Source organism: Panthera uncia, assembly GCF_023721935.1.
Source record: "Panthera uncia isolate 11264 chromosome B2 unlocalized genomic scaffold, Puncia_PCG_1.0 HiC_scaffold_24, whole genome shotgun sequence".
In the NCBI taxonomy this organism is placed as follows: domain Eukaryota; kingdom Metazoa; phylum Chordata; class Mammalia; order Carnivora; family Felidae; genus Panthera; species Panthera uncia.
In genome coordinates this window covers 19,720,422-19,741,298 of record NW_026057580.1, presented here as the reverse complement: position 1 = coordinate 19,741,298, position 20,877 = coordinate 19,720,422, and the positions used below count along the sequence as shown (strand labels likewise).

Sequence of the window (20,877 nt, the reverse complement as noted above, 5' to 3'; positions counted from 1 at the left end):
TTATGGACCATATGTGCACACCGGAGTCCAGATCTGCAGATGGGCCATTAGGCTTCTACCAAATGGAAAGAAAAATTCAGGGTATCTCAAAACTTTAATTGTTCCCAGTAATTTCAGGACATCAGGGTAAACAAATCCTCCCCAAAAGTCAGATGGTTCTGTGAAATCTCTCTAACTCATAAAAGCCAAATTCTCAAAGACTGAAAGACTCATAAACACCTTCTAATGTATTTCATTGTTTGTTTTTGTTTATCCTGAGTAAGTTTATGCATTTGCATCAGGGACAAATCTTTTCAAAGGCCAAGTTTTCCTTTGATTTCCAGGCATTTTTTTGTGTTACATCAGAGCAGAGTCCATGCTAATCAGAAAATGATCTAACTCCTTCATTTAAATTAATAAATAAATGAAATAAAAGGTACTAGACTAAAACTAAACTAGATGCATTGATGGCTACTTCTCCATGCTTATTGGACTGGGAAGAATGTGGTTCTTTGTTTTCATAACTGTTTCTGGGCTGCCATAACATTTTGTTCTTTATGTCCCCTGTCCTTTATCCTTATTTTCCTTTAGGTGGCTCAGAATGCATTATTTATTGTCTCTTGTGCAAGATTTAGAAGGAAACAATGATGAGCAATGATCTTTGGCTCCATGGGGTCTTATGGTCACATGGGGATGTCAATCAAATGACTAACTAAATAATCAGTAAATAAATCGCCTTTAAAATAAGTGTTACCAAGAAAAGTATCTGGGAATTCTCTCTTCTCTGACAGTTCTGTATTCAAATTTCCAATTGTTTGGGTCAGTCTCCATTTGTAGAGAACATATCTGTTGGGTGTAGGTCTCATGCCAGGCCCCCTCAGAGGATACTGGACTGTTTATGGGTGGCCATTAATTACTCAGCCAGCTATATAGTCAAGGTGTCATGCCACTCAGAACTTAGTAGGAAGATTTTTTATTAAGGACTCTTTGGAAGGTGACTATAGGTGGCCAACATCTAGGACTTCTTAGCAGGGGTCAGTTTAACTGAAAGACGTTTCACTTGACCTATCAATTATAACATGCTAAATAAATAGAAAGCTTCATAGAGTTACAGAGTATTAATAAGGAAAAGAACCTCACATGCTATCCTATCCAATTGCCTCATTTTACAAATAAGGGAATGGAAGCCTAGAGATTAAATAGTTTGCTTAAGTCCCTCCTCTCACTGGTTGAGCCTGGATGAGAGCTCAGGTTACTCAACTCAATTCAGTGTTCATTCTGCCATATAAACTCTATGTGAGTTTATACCATATAAACTCTAAGATGTTTAAATTACCTTTTGAACATATACTAATTTATGACCTAGATTAAAATTAATCATATATAATCAGTTTTCCTAGCCAAGATAATTTGGAACAAGAAATATTCCTAAAACACAGAGTTACAGAACTAGTACATGACCATTCATCAGGAAGAAATTTCAAATATTAATATACTTTGAAGATATTCCCTGATTCCCATGGTATAGGGTACATGTGTTAATGTTAAAATTTATTTTAAAAAATTTGTTTACTGTTTATTTATTTTTGAGAGAGAGAGAGACAGAGCATGAGCAGGGGAGGGGCAGATAGAGAGGGAGACACAGAATCTGAAGTAGGCTCCAGGCTCTGAGCTGTCAGCACAGAGACTACCGCGGGGCTCCAACTTGTGAACCCTAAGATTATGACCTGAGCCGAAGTCAGACGCTTAACTGACTGAGCCACCCAGGTGCACTGCTAATGTCAAAATTTAAATATGAGTGTGTATTTTACTTAATGGAAAGCTGTATTAAAAACAGTAAAATTATTACAATAACAAAAATTCTTTGAAAGCAACTAATGGGATGATTAATGGAGTTCTCTGTATATGTTAACCCATTCAGAGATTCAACATGAGTGTATAATGCGCAGGTCATTCATGTTCCTCCAACACTATGGTCTTACTTATATCCTCTCAATGTCCACAGTGCTTTATACAATATTGGAGAGGAGAAAATGAGCAAGGAAACCTACCTTGGGGGGAAGATACGAATATTTCTGAAGAGCATTTACCCAATGATGTATTTTCAGTGGGGGGTACCTGGATATATGGTGCATAGTACCATGAGAACATTCATATAATCAGGTATATTCTCTTCCTAAATTTAATCCTTTCCCCACAGATCTAAGTTTATTTCCTTTCCTCACATTTCTGAGAATCTATCAGCCCTTCTCTTATTTACAGTTAATCCATCTTTCAACATCTTTTGAATTTTGTCCCATCAGTAAATGACTCTGTCTTGTGTAGTTAGCCTCTCCTTTGCTGGCCTCTTCTGTTCAGTGCCTCTCAATTAAAATAAAACAAAGCAAAACAAAATTCATGGATACTGAATATTCCTCTAGTTGACATCTCTGCTGCAAACTCCTCGAAAGACTAGCCTCTTGATGCAGAGCTATAAAAAGCTTGGTGGATGAAGGATCAAGGTGGAGAGGGCAATATTTGGTTCAGATAGATAACAAGTTAAGACCACCTTAAATTGTGGCTTTTGTTGAGTGACAGATTTGTGGAGGAAAGCAAGATGAGGCCTCCTTATAAATGTTGGTCCTGACCAAAATTCATGGAGTCTGGTTTCAAGGTAAGACTCATTTATCTAAAGATTAGGAAGACAAATAAAATACTAAGGGTCTCTAATCATAAAATGTTCAATCCTCAGTGAGCATTTTGGATGATCTGACCCAGTGTCTTCCCTTCCTTCCCTCCCCTGCATCCCTCAATCCGCTATTATCTACACTGGTTCCACCTCAACCATTCCGCTGGACCCACTTTCATCTGGATCATCCATGCTCTGGTGGCCAAATTCAGCAGTCAATCCTTATTCACTCTTTTATCAGAACTTCACTGTTAACAAGATCACTTCTGCCTTCTGGTCATGTTCTATTTCTTAGGCTGCCAAAACATTCCTCTCTCCTGGTTCTTCATGCATGTCTCTGACTGCTTCTTCTTTAATTCTAGTAGGCTTCTTTTTTTCTCCCCACCTTTCTTTAATAGTAATAGGCACAAAGAAGCCTGATATTAACTATAGAAATCTAGTATCTCTGCAAGAGACTGAAATGTCTCCATGAGAGTGTTCTTATCTTAAGGCAGAATGGTATAGAATGGTCAAAGTCATTCATAATAATAATTCTTAGAACATTAAGATTCAGTTTGTCCATTTAAAGACAGTTTCAGCTCTCTTATATATTAGAATGAAGATGACAAAGTGAAGAATTTGTTTCCAATCTCTGTGATATAAAGAGTTTTTGAAGCTTGGTATATGGTTTTAAGGAAACTGGTTATTCCCCTTTTGAAGTATCACTGGAAATAAGGCAACAGAGCATCTCTCTCTGGCCTCTGTGGTGCTACTTAGTGGCTATTTCAACAAAGCCTTCAAGCCATCCCCACCTGAATATTTATATTACTGGAAAGGAGGCAAAATTGGGAGGAAACTAGGTATTACAGTCTTGGTGTTTATAAGATATTTATAAAGCCTCTTTCTGAGTGAGCCTTGTGCCAAGACCATGACTGATTCCCTTGGTGGAGTGTCTCTTTTGTGCTGATTAAATTCCCTAGGATTTCTTTCTTTTTTTTTTTTAAATTTTTAATGTTTATATATTTTTGAGAGAGAGACAGACAGAGTGTGAGTGGGGAGGGACAGGGAGAGAGGGAGACACAGAACCAGAGGCAGGCTCTAGGCTCTGAGCTGTTAGCACAGAGCCCAACATGGAGCTTGAACCGATGGACCACGAGATCATGACCTGAGCCAAAGTCGGACACTGAACTGACTGAGCCACACAGGCACCCCTAAATTCCCTAGGATTTCTACTTGACCACAATCTATATACTTTTCAGTTACCCAAGGGCTTTAATGAGACCATGATTACAAGGGAGTTGGGTTCCAGTAGACAAAGTAACTGGGCATTCCCCAGGGTTCTGACCTAAGACATTTTTTCTTCTCATTTGTAATCCTCTGGAAATATCCTCACCATCCTCAGAGTTTCAAATACAACCCTGAAATTCATTTCTTTGACTTAGAGCTCTCTCCTATTCTTCAGATTCATATCTAATCCCTGCTTGCTGTGTATCTCCACCTGGAGGCCTTTTCAAAGACACCCCAAACTCTATATTTTCCAAACTGAATTCATCAATTCTGTTTTAATGGACATCTCTGCCCATTACCACCTATGCTAGGAGTCATCTTTGTCTCTTCTATCTTTGTTACCATCTTTGTTGCATCACGCTTGGATCTCTGATTATTTCTCCAGCCTCATCAATTGCCTCCTCCCTGCTCTGTGTTTCAGCAACACCAAACTGTTTAGAGACCCTTCACTTAATGTCTTATTTCTTGCCATTACTCATGATCATCCTCTCTGTCTGTCTCACCACAACACCCTTTCCCTTTATCACTCCTAAGCCTAAAATGCAGCTCAGCTGCTCCCTCTCCAGGAAGGCTCCTCTATCAAGGTTTCACTTCCTCTCTGTTGGGTACCATTAAAGAGAACACCTTCAGAGCTCTATCCTCCCAGGATTTATTTATACAACTTACACAACACTATTTGCTCCTTTGGAGGAAAGAATGGCCTTTTATTCCTTTTTGTATCCCTACTTTTTAGGAAATTTTGGTAGAGAAGGTACTCATTATTTATCCTTGTGAAATTAGCATAATGGGTGAGATTTTTGTGCCCCCTCCCCCCATCACGTGAGATACCACATTATCTGAACTCTTAAAACTCAAATAACATTTAGTATCATCTGTGAATCTTCTCATCCTCTTTTGAGAGACTGTCTGTGCCCTCTGTCTCTGTGCTAGGGATCACACTTCTGAAAAGAACATGTGGGTGCAGTTCAACATGGTGTTGTGCATGATGGATATTGGGCAGCCCCCACTGGATATTATTAGATTTATGTTACCATTCCCTCATGAAGTGGCCAGTGGATGGTTGAAAAGGAAATGCCATTTGACCATCAGTGGCAGAAGCAATAAAAACCAGTTGGAACATATGAACTGTAGGTAAACTACTGCAATGAAAGGTGTCCAGATTTATTATGCATTGCCCTTAATATGCATTAAGAACTATGAGAAGATTATACCTTTGACTCAGTGATTCCATTGCCAAGATTCTATTTTAAGAAGATATCATTGTTACTGGCAGATTTATATAGAGAGATTTAACACTGCATTATTTATAATTTTAAAAGTGGAAAGATCCTAAATGCCAAACATTAAGGATATTATAGACCTTGTATATGATAGAATATTATGTACCTATTAAAATTATGTTGCAAGGAGTTTTAATGACATTAGAAAATGCATCTTAAAAATTGCTAAGCTAATTAAAATAAGAACTGAATATAAATTAATATATGATGTAATCTCAATTATATAAAAATGCTGAGAAATTCTGGAAGGAAAGCAAATATAAGGTTAATGGCAGTTATCTCTAGGTGTTGAGATTATGGGTAATTATTACTATTTTTTTCTATATTTGCATTTTCCAATGTTCCATGATGAGCATATGCCATATTTACATAAGGCAAAACACAAATGTGTAATAACAAAAGTAGAATGTATTTTCCCTAGAAATAGATGTAATTGAAGAATTGAATACTTGCTTTATAATTGATAAAATGATTTTTGGAAGGTTATAAAATATCAAAAGACAGCTACCTTGGGAGGTAAAAATATCATTCGTATCCTAAAATAAAGACAGAATTTGCGAGTTATTATAGTGAGTCAGATTTTCATAGTTACTTTTCTATTTTTCTTTCATTTTGTAGCTTCTACCTCTGCACCTAAGTCAGCTTTAAAATGGTCCCTTCCTGAAGCATGGATAGGCCTTGAAGAAGGCTGGGGAGGACACAACCATACCATTCCAGGTCCTGGGGATGATGTCCTGATTTTACCCAGTGAGTAAAACAGTCCCTTAATTAAATAATCACAGATAGACTGAACCAAGACAATCCAGTTGGGAATTATCTGTCATTTAAATATATTGTACAACATGTAAAGAATGTGGGCATTCTTATTTGTAGGCCCTTATATCTATAACTTTCTTTTTTGAATTAATATAGGTGAAGAATTTAATAGTCCTATGAAATCTCATAAAAATAGCTCTGTTTACCTTCATTAAAGTGGAATGGGCAGTCACCATGCCACAAGGAGTTAGAAAACTCCACTAATGGGATTTATTCTTATATGTCAAAGAACAGATTTTCAGCCAATTCTACTGTCCTTATGTTTGAAAGACATAGTGTATAGAAAGAAGCAATTTGCAAATTACTTCTTTTCTTTTGCCTTTATGGATATTTTAAATACAGAACTTTTAAACTTTAAATATAGAATTTTTCAAATATAGAAAATATGATGAATAAGCTCTTCTGTTGCCACAATATGTCAAAGATGCTGGAAAAGGAAACTGATAAATAAAAAGGAAAAATAAAAGTCTATGTATGTATGTATATATCTATCATCTAGATGATAGAACCCTCTTCCCATATACACATATACACACATATGGAAGAAAGAAGATTCTTCAGATAAACAGAAACACACACCCATACTTATAAAATTATTTCTGTTTTAAAGATTTTATTTTATTATTATTATTTTTAAGTAGTGTCTACATCCAGCCTGAGGCTTGAACTCACAACCCTGAGATCAAGTTGCATGCTGTACCAATTGGGCCAGGGAGGTGCCCCCAAAATTCTTCTTTCTTACGAGCCAGTTCTCGAAACTCCAAGAAAATCTCCCTAGCCTGAAAAGAAAATATTTTTCAGAGAACAAATATCTCTCCCCTAAAAGACCTACTTTCATTTATGGCTTAATTTGAACTTCCTAAGGTAATCCTGAATTTAAAAACATCCATACTGGAAGAGGAATATTTGGTCATCTGTGAAGTGATGTCAATAAATGTACAACTAGCAACATGGCAGGAATTATTCTTCATGTGTTCACTAATTCACTCTTCATAATAACTTTGTGATATAAGTATTATTCTTATTCCTATTTTTACTGACAAGGAAACAGAGGCCCAGGGCAGTTAAGTAACTTGCCCAGGTTCACACAGTTTGCAAGTCAGCAGTCAGGATTTTAACCCTGGCAGTCTGACACAAAGTCCGTAATTCTTACCGAATCAATGCATTCTCTTTCTAAGAGGGCAAAGAGTAAATGAAAAAGAGTAGTTGTGTTTCTTGCTTTATTTAGGATACAAAATGAAGGCAGAATGATTAAAACATGGTAACCACATTTTGGGCATTGGAGTTGTGCCAATACAGCTGTGCAGAGAGAGACGAGAGACAGGAGAGGGCAGGCTGACTAGTATGAACTTGAACTATTATTATCATCCTACTCCCCTATCATCCACTTCTCTCAATGGAGAATGTAACTTTTTGAATAAACAAGCTCATGAGTCATTCCCATACGGAAGGGAAAAATCTGTTCTGTTGCAGCCATTTCTTTGATGAATGTAGCCAGCGGATTGGCCCTGGGCTATGGTTTTTCCCACTAAGCAAGCTGTTTCCCCCACCCCATGCAGGAAGCAAGTGAAGCTTTTCAACGTTGCCAAGTTTTTAGTATCCTTAGGGACCTTTATGCTGAGAGAGGAGTAATGTTAGCTATCTCGCTTGGCACTGCAGTTGACTATATCCACTGTGTGCCCTGACTGTTGGGAGCCCCTGGCATTCTCCGTCATTCTTCATTCCTTTGTTCATGCATGGTCAGCTTATAAGATGGACTTGGATTCTCCATGAAACAGTTCTTAAATAGCACAGATCAAGAAATAAAATAAAATAGAATTAAAATAGCACAGATCAGTGCTTTGGAAAAAAGTGGGGCATGAGGGAGAAGTACAGGTGTTGGATGTAGAAAGTATCTTTCCATTGGTCCTCCAGTCTTATTGTGAGAATCAGAGAAGTTAATATTTTTAAGCCATGCAGTTATTGTTTATTATTTCCAGTTTTCAAATGGAAAGACAAGTGAATGAAAACGAGTATGTAATACATAATAAACAAAGTTTTTACTCTTATCCTGTTGCTTCTTTTTTCTTCTCTAATAAGCTATCTTTTAACCCCAACAAATGATCTTACAGTGAACATTTGAATCCATTGTTCTGTTTGGGGTCTTGCGTAGGAGCTGTTATGGTTTACTTTTCCCTTCGAGTTTTTGGCAAACCCTGATATTTTGACCTCTGATGGACCTTTAGTTTGAATTTACCTTTCTAGTTGTGGTTTTGTGTTCATGACTTTTACCTGGCTCTCTTGGTTTCTTTCATTCCCAGTCTTCCTTGAATCAGATAAGTTTGTTCTCCCAAGTGTGGCACAAAACCAACAACAAATATTGCTTGAAAGAAGTGCACAATCTCAAAGCTGCCACCGATAATTTAATTTTAGAATTAAAATCTTTGAGTTTCATGAATTTGACACAGTACAGCTATAACTTGTACAGGGCTGTGAAGAATAATGTCTTTTCCTTTGAGCAGATACCTATGAGTTAAGGTTTTTATGATGATGATAATGACGATAATAATAGCAAATATAATTTGAGTGCTTGATGTGTGACCTGCACTGTGCTACATGTTCTGTGTGGATTTTCTCAATTGATTCTCACAACTACTTTATAAGTGGATCTTGGTATTGTCCTTCTTTTTATGGGTGAGGAATCTGAGACATAAAGAGGTTGAGTAACTTGCCCAAGTTCATCCAGCTAGTAAGTAAAGAGGCTGCAACAAGAAATTCGATTCCAGAGCCCTCCTCATAGTATCATTAAAAAGACAAATTTACCAGCCCTGCTTGTTCTGATTCATCCAAATCAGATTATACATTATACAGGATTTATACTTCCCTGCTTATTGTTCATATTGTCTCCTTCACTTGGGATTAAAAAGGAAAAAAACACCCAACTATTTATTGAGTACATAGCATATGTCAGATGCTCAAAGAATTCAATCTTACCACATCCCCATTAGGTACATACACATGAAAAAACTGGAGAAACTTCCCAAAGAGGTATCTGATGTAATGAGCCTTTAGCAAAAGCATGTTCTTTACATCTGGCAGCAAATGTAGTTGTAATTCAAGTTAACACTTCTTTCCAATTCAGTTTAGGCAACACTTATGGAACACTCACTGTGTTCAAGGCTCTGTACCAGGTGCTCCTGATCCGGGGATCCAAAGGCAAATCAGATACAGCCATGACCTCAAACCGCTAGGGATTTAGCTGAATCAATAAAACACAGGGGCGCCTGGGTGGCTCAGTCAGTTAAGTGTCTGACTCTTGGTTTTGATTCAGGTCATGATCTCAGAGTTTCTTGAAATCAAACCCCGCTGTGGGCTCTGTGCTGACAGTGCGGAGCCTGCTTATAATTCTCTCTCACCCTCTCTCTGCCCTTCCCCTAACTGCTTGCACTCTTTCAAAATAAATAAACTTAAAAAAAACCCCACAGAATACATAATAATACAACAAATAGCTGGAGTTAGCAACAGAAGTGTTTTGAATCAAAGTGTTTTCAATCAAAGTGTCTCAGGTAAATGGAAGAGAGGTGGCTTCATGGAGGAAGAGGACCTTAAAAAATGGAGTAAGAATCTGAAGGTCGGGGGACACAAAGGCATATTAGGGAGTTAGTAACGTTTTAGGATATAGAGGATGGGCTGTTGACTAGGATAAATCTAGGTTCCCATGTGGATTTTAACATTGACCAATTGTGTGACCTTGGACAAGTTTTAAGCTTCTCTGACATTCATCTATAAAATGAGGGCTGTAATTAATATGTATGTCATAATGTTACAAAGATTAAATGAGGTAACAGTACACATGATCACTGCATAGAGTATTGGCAGTAATGGAATTAGAGATGAAAGCTGTGATTTTTAATGTATCAGGTGCTCTTTTCCTTCATTTTTCCATCTGACTGCCCCTCTTGGCCCCTGGTATTAGCAACACTTTGTATTTGCTTTCCAATGGCTTATTATTTAATTTTCACAACATCCTTGGGAGCTAAATAGGTAATAACTATTATTACAGTAAAAACCCATTTTTACATAATACGATTTTAATGGAACTGCTGATTTTACAAAATGAAAGTGACTGGTAAAGAAGATTTAAGTGATACTTTTGAACCTCTAATATAATTTTATGGTGTTTTGTGTATTTTAATTCATTAATAAAGGAAACGTGTAGAACATTCCCATCATTATTCAAATAGAATAGCATAATTTTTCAATAAAATTCTTAGGGTAAATTGCCTATTTCCATTTTCTGGAAAATCAATTTTATGGAATGACCTCAGACCCATCCTATTCCATAAAAATAGGACTTTACTGTACTAATAAAAGATATCACTATCTTAAGTATGGTACCATTTTCCTCCAAGGCGTTCTGTCTTTATAGACATTGGATTTTGAAAGAGCCGTAAATTCTTCTTGGTGGTATTATATGGAGTAAGCTAAGGTAATCATGAAGAATTTGCTTTGCATTATAGTTTATGATAACTTTGCTTCACACAAACAAGTATATCTGATTGTCTTTGCCCCCTAAATATTGAGAGAATTGGTATAAATGCATTCTAGACATCTTATAGAGTGGAAACAAGTTCTATCTAACATATTATACAAATCACACTTTTGCAAGCATAGCTGGTCAATGGGTGAAATAATCCTGCTAACCTGTACTCCACGTTTTGTCCTGAAAGGACCTGAGAGGATTTGTGTAAGATGCTTCCAGTGCTTTCTTTGAAGGAATTTCAGCCATGACAGGATGATACCCTTTTCACACAGAGTAGGCTTAATGAAAGGAGAATGTGTTTTAATTCCAAATGATAGGATTCTGTTTTGAACAGTACAGATATGATATCATATAGCCTCCAGCATAGACTGCACGTGTGTGTGTGTGTGTGTGTGTGTGTGTTAGAATTCACAGTGTTCCTTTTTTTCTGTATTACTTTGAACTGTTCTTATTTGAAGAAATGAATGGGCTAATACTGTTTTTCTTTTATAATAGTTCTTCTGTTTGTTCTGATTTTCAATACTTGGGTATTTTAAATGGCAGAGAAGCTCCTCAAAGCCATGTGATGTTGAAAGGTGGCAATATTTAATGCATTTCTTTGTTAAATGATGACACATTAAACTTGGTGATATGAGGTAAAATGATCATAAATCATCAAGTAGTTTTGGGGGGAGAATTTCTACAAAATGCTGTAATCATAGCATTATTAGCTTGATTTACCTTTTTCTTATGTGAGATTATAACTAATTTAGAATAAGATACATGTAACCGAGATTTAAGTCTGCAAAACCAATTAGAAATCAGATGTTACAAATATTGTGTTATATCCCTGTAGCCTGAATAGTTTTCAATATTCTGGCGTTGTCCCATTTGGGTGGGACCAGAGTCTTGCAAACCATTACCTCATTTATTCTGGACTACCAGCAAGTTGAAAAGGCAAGAAATTTAAGCCCACATTACTGGGGTCCATTCTATGATGAAATCTATTTCTATTTAACAAACCACCTAGACACTTAATAGCTTAAACCTCACATTTTATTTTGCTGACAGTTTTGTGGGAAAGCCTGAGGTATTCTTGTTTTGAATCTTCCAGGCATTGTAGCCAGATGGTGGCTGGGATATAGTGATCTAAAAGCTCAACTTGGCTGCATGGTTTAAGATGACTCACTCACATGGCTGACAGTTGGTGTTGGTTTTGGTTGGGGGCTCAGCCAGGGTAGTCAGCTAAGAGGCCTCAGTTTCTTTCCATGTGGGTTTCTCTGTGGAGCCTCTTGGGCTTCCTCACAGCATGGCAGCTGGATTCCAAGAAAGGGCAGGCTAAGAGGGAGTTCTCTAAGATTGAGCAGTCCAAGAGACCTGGGTAGAAGCTGCATGCCTTCTGAGCCAACCTTAACAGTCTCCAAATATCATGACCACCATATTCACTTGGTCAGGTGAGGCACTAAAGGCAGCCCAGATACAAGGGAGGAGAATTAAGCTCCACCTTTCAATGGGAGGACAAGCAAAGAATGTGCAGCTGTCTTTAATCTACCACTGTGTATGTATTTATGTGTGTGAGTGTGTGTGCATGCATGTAATTAAGAGCAGATGTACCTGACTTAATTCAAAAGGTTTGAGTGTTAGGGTCTGCTAAATTTGTACTGTTTTTCCTCTCTTGGCAGAATTTATTTAGATTCTGTTGGCTTACCTGAATGAGAAATTGAAGAACACCAGGAGTCCAGAGTGGTCAAAAGATTTTAGTTTTTTTTTTTAGAATCTATTATGCTTGGTGGTCTTGTACTGCCCTTTGCTGCCTGATAGTAGGATTCTTCAACCCTCCAAACATAATTGTGGGCCCCTGATCTGGGATTACTCACTTTGAGGTGGGGTCAAACGACAGTGTTCGGCTGCAGCACACATCCAAATCTTTACATGCACGACCAGAAGTCTCTCCTTGGGAGAGAAGAGTGTGCTGGGGTGAGGGGGAAGAGCAGATAACAAATATTTTGAGCATTTTATTTCTCTCAGGGCAGAAATTAAAAGTGTGCAGGGACAGCAGCCAAAATTTTCTTTTACCTTATTTAGAATATGAATGGGGAAGCTATTTGTTAAGATTTTACGGGAAAGAAGAGATGAATATGATTTTTTAAGAAATACTTTTGATACAAATACTTTAATCAGTATTATTGTCAAATAAAAACAAATAAAAAGAAAATCTAAAACCAGAGATCAAAGGATCTTTAGATACTGTATAAATCTCCTTCCTTTTAGGCAGTTCCTTGGCAGAGAATATAGACCGTGAACATTGCTTAATGGTAAAGGGTGTTAAGGCCACATTCTTCCCACAAGAAGAAAAACTGAAAATCTCAGGCTTTGTGGTAGAAATGTTTCCATAGACCTTCCCAAAGAGTTTTGAAGTATTGAATGTAAACTCACTTTTCATATGTCTGTTAATTTAAGAATATATATAGAAGCTCACTACTGAAAGCAATCTAGGTGTAAAATCCTTTTGCAGTATGGATTTCTTTGATGAACTCAGTGATTATCTAGGAATTTGTTTTATTTTGGGTTGTCTTTATGTGGGTTTACTTGCATTAAGTAAATATAAATATACATGTATGGAAAAATACAGAGACGTAGAATTGTTGAAGCTGGTAGGCAATTTAGTGGCTATCTAATCCAACTAAAATGAGCTAAGGTAATGCAAGTGTTTTAGATATCGTAAAATGCAGTGAAATGCATTATTATTGCCCAGACTTTTATGATGGTTTGTACCAAGGATAAGAACAGAATTTCAGCCTCCTTGTTTTCAACCTAGTGTTGCCAATTGCCTCCCAAAATTTATAAGAAGGAGTACTGTTTCTTTTTTGTTGTTGTTGTTTTAGGTTTATTTCCTTCAAATAAGATTATATCTACAAGACACACTTGGAGCTTAGGAAGTTCCTTCTAGTTTCAGTGACCACAATTCAAATGGCTTCTTACAAATTAATAGTAATAGTACCCTAACTACTGACCAAAGCCTGTGACAGAGTGCCGTTGTTAGGAGTGGACAATTCCAAACAGGAGTTGGAATTTAAAATATACATATGTTTTTATAGCTATATATGTTTTCTCCATAAAAATTAAATTCAGTTAAATTAATAGCAGAGCAGATATTTTTACTTCCTATAAGCAATAAAAGGAACATTACTTTAAAAATATATTAAAATAGGTTGATAGCCTTTCCCTCATCTCACTTTGTCAATCTCTGCTTGACTCAATCATGGTGTTTGTTTCTGGGCTAATTAGAACTCACTTAGAATCTTCTCTTGGGATCCAAAGTCATGTAGGCCCTGACACTCTTTATGGCTTGCTAACTTGCTGGAACTAATTAGAGTTCTACTTTAATTGAGTGATTTTTCAAACCCTTTTCTGTCATTACTCACCTGAGAAACATACTCATTGTCATAGCTCATTAGTATTAGTATCATAGTAGTTTTCTTGGAGGGGACATGTTTCCTCAGGGTTTTCAGGTCATAATTTGGGTGAGGGGGCAGGGTGGTGTTGGCAAGTGTGAAGTATGTAGGAGACCCATTGCTCATTGTGGTACTTACCCCCACTTGGAGAATAACTGCTTTTATTCATTTATACCCTTCTGGGCACCCTGTGTTCCAGCGTCAGAGGAACGTAACAGGTATGCCTAGAAAACACCTCTGGTGCTTTTCCTTCAGTTGCAATAGGTGTGATTTCTTTGCTACTATAACAACTTCTTTCTCCTACATATCCCCTGCATACTTCCTGCATAGTTTAAAACTACTTTTTAAAGGGACAATGCATTATTTTCTCCAGGACTTTTATGTGTACTTTGACCTTAACAATATAAGCTATCAGCTTTGTTGTAGTCATAAATGCATTGGTGGTTGCTATGGAGCTGTGCTGCTATGGTGGAAAGCAGAACTGGCAGGTCTTGGCCTTTTATTAATTGTGAATGGTAAAGAAGATGGAAAAGAGTACTCAATTTTGTACATGGGTTAATGGCTAGGGATGCCACTGGTAGAGATAGAGGATGCAGGGGGAGAAATAGAGGTAACAGGGAAGATAATAAATTCCCTTAGACATATACTAAATGTCATGTTTATATGCCTGAATGGTAACTAATGGAAATGTGGAGCAGAAGTTTGGGAGGGAAGCTAGTTGGGAATCTGGATTTAGATTTGGTAATCCTCAGAATCATTGACTGAGGAGGCCTTGGGGATTGAACTAGGGGAGAGCCAACAGGAAGCCATCACACATAGCTCTATAGAGCAGGTAGGAGACAATTCTAATTTAAGGTGGAAATTCTAATTTAAATGGCAAGAAGTGAAACCAGAGAAGGAGCAATCATGAAACTAGGAAGTTAGGTAGGACAACAGAAGGCAAGAAAAGAGCAACAGGAAGATGGTGGAGGTGGTGCCAAGGAGGACGAGGAGGGCAATTTAGAAATTGCCTGAGGATAAACTACATACTCCCTGGAAGCTGCTGTAAGTCAAAATCTGCTGCAAAAAGCAGCAAAAGCTGCTGCAAAATCTAATGGTCTTACAGTTTCACACATGTACATTGGATCTTTATGGAAACCCTTGTAGAGATCACTGTCTATAAGGATCCCCATATCTTTGTTAAAATTAAAAGCAATTACTCACAGATGAGAGCAGCACTTCTAGGGTGACAACCAGGTTGTCTCTGGTCACTCTCTGGTTAGAATACTAAGTTTTCTAAATTCATAGGCTCCTATGATAGGTTAATTCCAACAGTATTGGCCAATTTGTACAGTTCAATCAGTTTGGGAAGATAGAATAGGCTATAATCTCTAAGATATCACTCATTTCCTAAAGAGGTACAGTATTAAAAAACTATAGAACAGGACAAGAAATAATTTTTAAAAATATTTAGAGGACTGTGTGTAATACTTACAATAGGTTTCATTCTGGAGGTAATAATTGATGGTCATATTTAATACCTGCAAAGCAGGCCATCAGAGCACTTCAAATTCCTTTCCACTTTGGAATACTGAATGCAGCATCCAAAGATTTTGATATTTATTTTAGTGTGTTGATATTAGGAATTAATTTCTTTAAAGTCATTAGTAAACAGAGTGACCAACTACTTTGGTTTACCTAGGACTTTCATTGATGAGATCTAGACAGTCTATGGAAAACTAGGACGAGTTGGTCACCGCACTAAGAAATCCCTTTTAAAGTTCCTACCAACCTCATGTTCTATGATCTGCTTTGTCACAAATTTGTTGAGAATTAATGAATTTTTTCTTGCTTTAAATGCATAAACTTACATTTTACCTAGTTTTATTCCCTCAGGAAATTTGTCTCATGGAATTAATATTCTTTGAAGAGACACAGGCATTTCTTACAAGAGAAGGAGACCTGAGTGATTGCATATGCATTTTGCCCTCCCGGTTGGGGTTGGGAAAGTGCAGCCAAGTAAGGAACAGCTGTCTATGGGGCCCTTAATGTAGAGCAGGGCTTTTTTCGCTTGCTCTAATTGAATTACATCTTTTTCTTTTTACTTCATGGTCTGTTTTTCCATGCAGATATTCTTGGAACGTAGAATTAAATAATTTATGATTTCCCAATTATTGGTTTAGGTATAGTTGCCATTTCTTGAGTTGATTATACTTTCTTGAGGTTGCTTTTGGAGTCTCCTTTTATGCTGAGCTTTAAAGATAAGAAGTATGTCTAGTGACAAGGTGATTAATGGCACAGCCCAGCCAGCAGGGGTGGGAATAGCGTAGGTAGCTTTCGGTCAACTCCTGAGTCACCACGCTTTTACACAACCCAGGAGTTCTTAACTTTTCATGTGCCCTAGGTCTGGTTGGTAGTCTGGTGAAGCCTAGATCCATTCTGCTAATAATCTTTTTCCTTATTTTTTTAAAAAAAATTTTAAATGTTTGTTTACTTTTGAGAGAGAGAGAGAGAGAGAGAGAGAGAGAGAGAGAGAGAGAGACAGAGACAGAGTACAAGCAGGGGAGAGCAGAGAGAGGGAGACACAGAATCTAAAGCAGGCTCCAGGCTCTGAGCTGTCTACAAAGAGCCTGACATGAGGCTCGAACTTACAAACCATGAGATCATGACCTGAGCTGACGTCAGACGCTTAAGTGACTGAGCCACCCAGGCACCCCTCCTAATAATATTTTTCATATGTAAAATAAAATAGTACTATAAAAGAAACCGGTGATAATATAGCTATCAAAATATGAAAAATAAAATTTGTGATATATATGCTTCTTAATTAGAGCATTAAATGATAATATCTAGCACTGGTTCTAATTACTATCATAATTTAAATGTTATTGTAGGTCTCCTTCAAAAAGTGCTGCCATATAGTCCTTGTCGATAAGTGTATGCTATTCCTCTGCTGGAGAGGTGGGGGCTCACTCCTCTCCCTTTGAATCTGAGCTGGCTTTAGTGAGTTGCTTGGCTGATAGAATGTAGAAGTGATGTTCTGGGACTTCTAGGAGTAGATCACAAGAACCCTCATATAAGAAGACCTTTTTGCCTGAATGTCTTACTTTCAGAACACAGCCCTCGGGGTATGGGACTTCCAAAACATGTGGAGAGGTCAAGTTTTTCATGCTGATTTCTGGCCCCAGATAAGCACCATCTCATAGGCAACACCAGTTTCTAGCCATGTCAGTGATGTATCTTGGACATCCAGACCCATTGAACCCAATAATAGGGTCTTGCTGACAACTTTGAAGTTTTTTTTTTCCTTTATCTGGAAGCATATTAAAATCTCCAAATTTATCCTTAGGTCAGTATTACTCAGGATTTCTTATGGATTAAATAATACTCCCTTAGAAGGATCATTTTTTGTTTTGTCCATTAGGATTCCACATGGGCCATGGAGGAGTTAATGGCCTGCGTGCTATCCAAGAGAGCAAAAAGTAACAACAAAACTTCTCCTGAAAGTGAACATTGATGTTCTTTCCCAAAAGTGAATTACACTTATTCCATCATGCCATTTGCACAGTGTGCCTGGTATTCAAGCAGAGTTCAGGAATCATGACTATATTGAACAAATACTTACTGGGTACATGATTTATTATGTTCCAGGCCTTTTTCCTTATGTTGAGGATAAAATGGTGAGCAAAACAGTTCTAATACCTACCTGGAATTACTGCCTAGTATGAGAGAGAGAAATGTAATCACATATACAAGTATAAAGTGATCAAGTTAGCAACTGTGCTATAGGAAACATTCAGGGGGTTATGAAACCATATACCATGAGGGCCTGGACTAGAACGGAAGTGAATCCAATTAGGTGAATCCATATTGTAATGCTAAAAACAATGATTTGTATATTAACTATTACTAAAAATAAATTTATCCAGAATTTATCAAATTGTTTCCTATGAACCTGGCTCTTTTATAAGTATCACATGGAAGAAAGATAATGAAGTCAAGTAAGTTTGAAAAATTTTGGACTAAACCAGAAAAATAACTTCTTTGACTCTGGTCTTTTCAAAGCTTTTATGTAGTAATATTGATTGTGTAATTTCTAGAGGGGGATACAGTATGTGCTGTTTTTCAAAGATGTTTCACCATGTAATCCTTTTATTCACAGAGCAGCTTATGATGACAGAGTTTTAGGGAAACACTGAGTACAAGTAATCTGACACAATCTAATCCTTGCAGGCACTCTATGGGGCTAGGTATTCGCTTGTATTAGGTAAGGTCTTTGAATAACAAAGATCTGAGAAATAGAAGTTTATGTCTCCTTAGTAAAAGGAGTGTGTTCCACAGTGTCAGGGGCTTCGATTCCATTTATCTTATTGCTTCACCATGTGTTGTTTCCATTCCCAAAGTTACTCTGTGGTTCAGTATGGTTACCAGAGCTCCAGCCATTGCAGCCACATTCTAGACAGCAAGAAGTAAAAAAAGGATTCTTCCTATAAGTCACACATGACACCTCTTCATACATCTTATTGGCCAAAACTTAGTCGAATGACCATAACTAGTTGTAAAGGAGACTTGGAAATGTAATCTTTTGACTACATGACAATATATTGAGCTAGAAATAGGAGTTCTTGTTACTGAGGAGAGGGAAAACACTAGGAGGGAGCAAATGATCTCTGCGACAGTTATCTCTCATTTTATCGCTGAGAAAAATGGGCCCCAAAAGGGATGCCCAAGAAAGCTCACAGATGGCACAGATTCAAATCCAAGTTTCCAGATTCTTTGAGTGTCTCTAGTTCATTACACTATCCCTATTTACACATCTGGGAGGGATCAGAATAAAGCCTTTGAAAGGATGTGATATCAAGAGATCTAAACAGATAACACCACTGTCAAATTTACTTTATGGGAAGGTAGGAATATATGTTAGAGGTATATCCCCATATTTGGAGATGAGTAGCACCTGATGAACAAAATCTATAAGTGGGGTGTGACTGCTTTTTGCTATGGTTGAATTATTGAGACCGGTATTCTGTTAGCCAGGCTGCTGTGCACTCCAGGGCCTGCTCTGTATCAAATGGCTTGTCCTCGCTTTTCTTCATTTGTAACATCAGTGATGCTTTGCCAGCCCTGGATCCTGTCTGAAGCCATCTGTTTGCCGCTCTTTATTTACATGATAACATCACCTGATGGCAATTTAGTGTCTGGATAAAAACCTTGCTCTTACGTAGATTGAGCTGGGTTTTTGCCTGGTTTAGTGACGGTGGGCCAATCCTACTGACTGCATTTCTCAGGCAGTGGTAGTGTGTGGGGAGATGATGTCTAGCAAGCCCGCACGAAGGGTCGCACAAAGGTGGTGAACTTATTGCTCTGTGTCAGGACTGGCTGGGCTGTTCTGCAGGCATCACCCTGCTGTCTTGTAGCACATTGTTGGTACCAATGGGAACTTCTTATCTTTGTGCTCCCAGTGTCCAGGATAGCCCAGAACAGGGTAGATGCTCTTTTCATCTTTGTTAAATGAGTAAGTGGGTGAGTGAGTGAGCTAGTGAATGAATGAATGGTGAATTGGACAGAACGGTGATTCAATCCCAGCCCCTTTCCTCCATCATACTGATGGTATGATTGCTGGATCTGAGATGGATCAGCAGGTACAATAATTTGTTGACACAGTGAGTCCGAAAGCCTTGGGTGGCTGCCCTTGGGGATACGGCTCCAGTTCTGAATCAGACTGTGGACACTGACAAGCCAGACCCCTCTCTCTTCTCTTCAGCCCATCACAGGGGAGGGGCTAAAGTATGGAAATGCTTTCTTCTTGAGAGATCCAGGGAATGACTGTCTAGAGCAGAGTTTCCTTTCACAGGTGCAGTTATTTATAATCTGATCTTCACAACGGTGGCAGTTTTTCTTACTAAAACCATGTGGAAAAAGGAAGTGGGCAGGATTCTATGAGTAGGATTCAAGATGAGCAATGCTACCTCTGGAAAGGAAATACAGACATGTTCCTCTGATGTAGCGTGGGTCCCAGAGTGCTGACTCCTAGACCCTCCTGAGGGGCAACTGGAAAATTAGCCCCTAGAAATACGGATCTGTCTCTGAGATTCTAGAATTCTGGCAATATGAGAGCAGAAGCTATCCTGGTAGACCCACGACTCCCTCTCACTCCTCGAGTGAAATATCCTGCCTTTACCCCTCTGACTTCACCCAGTTGCTTTCCTTGTGCTGTAAAGGGGATTGAGAACTTGCTTCATAGTTTGTGCTATCCCTCAAGCCTCATAATGACCCCAGGGAGCTGAGAGAGGGGTGTCAGGTTATGATCTGTTGCCTCAGTGTCTTATCAGCTGCACAGTGATTAGCTTGACTGGAGAATTTAGTTGATTTGCTTTCATGAATGACATATTGACATCTGTCTACATGCATATATATGAGTGTAGGGGAGGCGGGTCTAGGCATTTGTTAGCTGTCTAATGCTGTGGCTTCCAAAATGGGGCATGACAGATAATACATTGAAAAGCAGATAGAAAATACTAAATCCTTTATTTTAATTTATTTTTTATCCTATACTTTGAAAGTATTACCTTTGTATATGTTACGTTATGTAGATAACATGCATTACATTAGTATTGTGATATGTATATATAACTTATCAATTTATTTTTAAGTTTATCAGTAAGTAAACTTTGAGAATATATGATTAAAATTATACTCATCTAGAGAAGGAGGGTTTGGCATTTATTTGAATTTTAATACCATAGTAGTGTTTAATAACTGTGTTAAGATTTCCCTTTTTTTTTTATTTTTTTTATTTATTTATTTTTTTTTTCCGTTTAAGTTTTCTTTTTTTTTTTTTTTTTTTAAATATGAAATTTACTGTCAAATTGGTTTCCATACAACACCCAGTGCTCATCCCAAAAGGTGCCCTCCTCAATACCCATCACCCAC

At 37.7% G+C, this 20,877-nt stretch overlaps 1 protein-coding gene across 1 annotated transcript in view; it reads left to right on the top strand.

Annotated features, from left to right (window-relative positions):
- PKHD1 (PKHD1 ciliary IPT domain containing fibrocystin/polyductin) overlaps positions 1–20,877 on the top strand; it is a 483,789-nt gene that overhangs the window by 256,660 nt on the left and 206,252 nt on the right. Inside the window, exon 51 of the mRNA XM_049653801.1 lies at positions 5,812–5,940. Within this exon, the coding sequence (XP_049509758.1) occupies positions 5,812–5,940 (129 nt within the window). The remainder of the gene's footprint in view (positions 1–5,811; positions 5,941–20,877) is intronic.